This window comes from Alligator sinensis, unplaced genomic scaffold, assembly GCF_000455745.1.
Source record: "Alligator sinensis unplaced genomic scaffold, ASM45574v1 scaffold822_1, whole genome shotgun sequence".
Lineage (NCBI taxonomy): Eukaryota > Metazoa > Chordata > Crocodylia > Alligatoridae > Alligator > Alligator sinensis.
The window spans coordinates 865298-870372 of NW_005842638.1; the positions used below are offsets into that span (position 1 = coordinate 865298).

At 42.4% G+C, this 5075-nt stretch overlaps 1 protein-coding gene across 5 annotated transcripts in view; it reads right to left on the reverse strand.

Annotated features, from left to right (window-relative positions):
* Positions 1-5075, reverse strand: part of LOC102380931 (S-adenosylmethionine synthase) — a 38822-nt gene that overhangs the window by 17364 nt on the left and 16383 nt on the right. For all 5 annotated transcript variants that reach the window (XR_003096194.1, XR_003096192.1, XR_003096193.1 and 2 more), the window contains exons 2-3: positions 2826-2903; positions 1398-1520 (exon numbers count right to left, since the gene is read on the reverse strand). Coding sequence is in view for 1 of the 5 variants with exons in the window: in XM_006033480.3 (XP_006033542.1) it covers positions 1398-1520; positions 2826-2903 (201 nt within the window). In the remaining 4 variants the exon portion in view is untranslated. The remainder of the gene's footprint in view (positions 1-1397; positions 1521-2825; positions 2904-5075) is intronic.

Consider the following 5075-nt stretch of genomic DNA (forward strand, 5'->3'; position numbering starts at 1 on the left):
GATTCAAGATCTGCTGTGCAAGCTGAAAAGCAGAATTTTGCCTTCAAAGGACAAACAAACAGGTCAAAATAAGCCAAGGACTTAAAGAAGATTGTAGCAGAATTTTCCATCTCCTTTCTCCAGGTATGTAGAAAGTAATTTGTTTTTCCTTCTTCTCCTCCTCTCACAGGATTTCAACTACTAAATTACTGACAGTTGCTTACCAACGTGAGGATCAAACAATTGTATTTCAAACATGCACAGTCTGTCATGTGTCCACTTGAGGAACACAGTACCCTCTTTGCTTTTACGGAGGCTACAATAGAAAAGGGATATTACAAGAGGAAAATCAGTATTTCCAGTTTTTGTTCTTTTTAGCTTTTCTCCTTTTGTTGTTTGTGTATGACAAGTTTTTTACAAGGTGCAGTGCATCTTTCTCCTACTTTTGAAGACTGGCACAAGAAAAGCAATTTCTAAGTTGCTGGACTTTGCAGCATATTCTTACAGCATTGTTGTTTAGGTTACAGTGGAAATAATGAACAGATGTGCTCTTACAACATTTTCCCAGCATACTCTCACTGGAAATATTGCAGTAACTATAGGAGCTCAGCCAAAAGGCAAACTTCATCATAACTGTAAAAGACTTGCAATGTACAAATAAACTGCTAAGTCTACAGCAATTGTGTATAGGAAGTTGAAACTTGTCTCAGATATAAAACATTCTGTTTTTTCATTGCTAATGCAATATACAATTCTATAAATCTGAATTGGATTGTAACTGCCTGAGAAAAGGGTCTTATCTTTTTGGTCTGTTTTTTTTTTTTGTTAAGCATTTGGTAGTAAGGACAGATGTGTTCCCCCAGTGAAAGTAAAAAGGGGCTGGGGTGGTGCAGGCACTAAGGCACATAGTTGACAGTCCATAGCAGAAGCACTCACAGCACAGCCCTGTCAGATTCCAAGTCTGCAAATTCTGCTAAAATACTTTGTCACAAGGACATGACAAAGGGAAGTAGAAATAAATAATAATAAAATAAAATGAATTACCCAAATCTCCTCTGTTCATTCCATGTCACAAATATTTACTTGGCCACTAAGTAATATCCAAGTTTCAGTGAGTTTGAGAAATAGACTTTAATATGCAAATTAATAGTTAATCCTACATTGGCAACATGCTCCAATTCAAAATATATCCCAGCTCCCCTTTTTGCCATAAGTTTCAACCATGAAGTAAATAGTTTCTCCACTTCAGAAAATGATGGCAGTATGTTTCTCTCATGGTAGTACCAAAAGAAGATAAACAATTTCCTTGGGCTTGCAAGAATATAAATATGCACAGGGAGATAGATCTATCTTGTAGTTACCTCCTATTCAGCGTGTTATGTCACCCAGAAATCAAATTCTTGAGTTTTTCTACAAACCTTTAGCTGAATCATCATAGCCGATGTGCCTAATTGCATCTCGCACTACTCGCTGATAATCCACTACAGCAAGAGATGTGATCTCCCCACACAGCAGCACCATTCCTGTCTTACATACTGTCTCTACAGACAAAAGAAAGATTAAAAGAAAACAGAATTAGGATTGGCTGGATAACTCAATATGCTATTACAAATAACTCTGCTTCTAATAATACTGATCTGAACTGAAGAACCCTACTGAACACAACCAATGTAGATATTTGTACTCAGGTCTCCATAGGGTTAGCACTTTACATGTATGAATCCCTTTATCCCCACTACACCACTGTGAAGTAGGGAATCAATGGTATTTACAGATAGAGAAACTGAGGCCCAGAGAGTTTCAGCCACCTACCTGATGTAACAACGTACAAATTAAACTAAGATTCCTGAGTCCTATTCCAGTGCTTTTACCACAAGAGCATCCTCTTTGTTTAAGGGGTAAATTTAGGCCAAATAAACCCTACCAATGACCAACCAATTCACAAATGTACCTCCATTTGAAGAGCGAGTTACTGGGAACATCTACATGAGACATTTACTGCAAAGTAAACTCGCAGTAAACATGTGTGGACCTATGAGGCCAGACGAAACTAAACTCCACAGCAGGGTAGTATTTTTATTTACAAGTACTAGCCTGCTATAAGGGTGCTCCACACTGGAGCACCCTTGTGCTCCAAGCAGCCCCTCCATAGCACATTGAGCCAGGTTCAAGCAGCCCTGGACTGCAGGCTGGCCCCACAAACTGCTGCAGTCCCAGGTGCACTTTCAAACAGCATGCCCGGGAGCAACAAACTCTGGAGCAATAAGTGCCAGAGTTTATTGCTGCAAATTAAGTGCATGTGTAGATGTGCCCACTGAAACCAAAAGTTGTTTTTGCAGTGAATCAAAAGACCTATGAGACACCTCCATCTCAAGAAGAATCCTTATGCAGTTAGGAATAAAACTGTAGCTGGCAATGAAAAATAAAAAGTCTATATAAATCTAAGGAACTGCACTTTTTTTAGAGGTAGCCAAGGGTTCTTTGGCTGATCCACTATATTAGAATTCTATTCTCTTTTCCCTAGGAATACTAATTACATTTATGACACCATTGGTTTGATTGATCTAGGCTCACTCTTTACGGAAACCTGACCTGTTTCTGATCATTGAACACAATGTACTTTCAGTGCTTCTTTGGGAAACAAAGTAGTGACACTATATTATTGTTTGTTTTGAACTTACTTGTTTTGCTATATATAGATTCTAAACACTGTAATTAGAGTTAGGAATGAACTAGCATGTGATAACATTAAGCTCTTATGTAAATATATTACAAAGGGGAAATGGCAGTTTGGCAATTGTACGCACTCATTTAAGTGGAAAAAAAGAAAATATATGTATCCTTACCACAAGCAACCTTGGCATTTGGATCTTCTTTGAGATGGGCATCTAGCACAGCATCGCTGATCTGATCACAGATCTTATCTGGAAAGGAACAAAATTGTTTGTCTAAAGGCAGCTTGCTATCGAAAATGTCCCTGAACTAGAAGAAATTAGAGGGGCTGAATTCTTGCTCTTCTGCAAATGTACATGGGCCCACTGTAATACCTATGCTAAAGCAGATTTTAAAAACTGTATTAAATGTTCTCTGGACAAAGATCAGATGCAGTTTGGTATACCTTATTTCAAATTAACACTGGCTGTAGACAGATGAAACCACTATAGTGCTCTAAGAAGCTTGCGTGAAACTTACCACTTATGAATATGTACCATCACTGTTTTGTATGTTCACTCCTATTCTTCAGGAAATTAAGCTACATAGGAGCAGCTTACATTGGAATGAAACCACTCTCAGGCTAGAGACAGACATTACGCATAAACTGGATTAAGTGATCAGAAACTGGTTTAAACCTGTAACAGAACATAAGTTCAGTGCACATAAACCAGTTTCAAAATGGCTGAAATGGGTTTAAGATAAATCTGGTTGAATGTAGTCTCAGACTTAACTGATTTGGGTCAAACCAGTTTACGCAATGTCTGCTGCAGACACCCTTTCTGGTGTCCCCCAACATCCTAGATGCTTTGCAGTCCTGGGCTGGGCCAGGCTGGGCTGCCTGCTCCAGAGAACAGGGCTGGCCCTGCCCCTCTGCTCCCTAGCCAGAGCCTCAGCTGAGACTGCAGGCACAGCAGGGTCTGCCTTGCTTCCCCCTACCCCAACCCCTCTGCTGCTTGCTGCTAAAGCAGAAATCCCCCCCTCACTCCCTCCCATCTTTCACAGCACAGACCCCAGCCCCACAAACCCTAGACATGTGGTATGCTAGCTAATGCTGGGAGGTATCTGTGCGTGTGTGTCTCCAATTTCACTGGGACAGGCAAACAGAACAGTGTCCACTTAGGGTTTTTTGGAGCTAATCAACTGGTCAGCTGGTAATGTCCCTCCATTCCTTTCTTGGAAAAAGCTGTTTAGGAACAGTTTAAACCAATGAGAAAGGCATTTGTTTTGTTGATGGCCTGATAAACACTGTGTTATCAACTCCCTGCTGGTTCCCATGCCTGTCAGGTTTGCAGACAGTATGAAGAAGCAGGGAGAGAGAGATTGAAAAGCTCAGTATCATCAACAGATGCATGCACTGCACACCCCCTACTTTGCCTCATAGTGCTAGCTGGAGGCTGGGGGCTGGCAACATTCCCACCCCTTGAGCAGTGAGTGGGGAAAAGCCTGGGACAGTGCAGCCAAGGTGGGGCTTTACACCCCTCCCTAATCAGAGCGTCCTACCTGGGCCTGGACACAATGCCCCCCCTCCAGTTCAGAACTCTGGAAGGGAAGGGAGGGCTGCTCTAGTGCCCCCTGACTTCTAGCCTGAGCCACTGCAGGCATGTGCCTGCCTTTCCTCACCCCAGAGGGAATGGCTGTACAGTTGTAAACTGATTCAACCAACCAACCTGCAAAGATTGAATCAATTCAGGCTCAGGCTTTTTGAAAGTCTGTCCCTAGACTCAATTACCATAGTTTAGCTTTCACTTGCTGCAGGATACAGCAGATTCATGGAACTGTAGCAACTGAAGAGCCTAAAAGGGGGTGTGTTCCCTTCTTTTTCAACCAGTATAATTGCATTGTATATCCATACTAATCCAATACAACTTTATCTGTTTGTTTTTCACTTATTTGTAAAAAATACCAAGGATATGCAACATTCCTTCCACTGATGAAACAATATTCAATCACTGAAGAGTTGGGGTCCTGGGAAACAGAACTGAAGACAGTGCACAGCAAGAGCAAGTGCTGCTTGCAGAAAACCTACCTGCAAGAAATGGTGGGCATTAGCAACACAGGTACATAATCTGCAGGGCCCAGCCTGCAGAATGCTGAGCTGCTGATTGAGGAATTAGTAGTACTTGGCCACTGTGACCAGGTGGCCAGGTCAAATGACCAGCAGGGGAGAGGCAAACCTGCATATAGGCCAGGGGCGGGCAAAATATGGCCCAGGGGCCAGATCTGGCCTGCCAGGCTATTCTATCTGGCCCGCAGGGCCCCTAAAAAATTTAGAAAATGAATATCTGCTCCCGGCTGCCTGTCAAAGCTGACAGAAGACAGGGGCAGTAGGACCCAGGGGAAGCCACTGGCAGGATCAAGGAGCTGCAGGAGGACGGCCCACG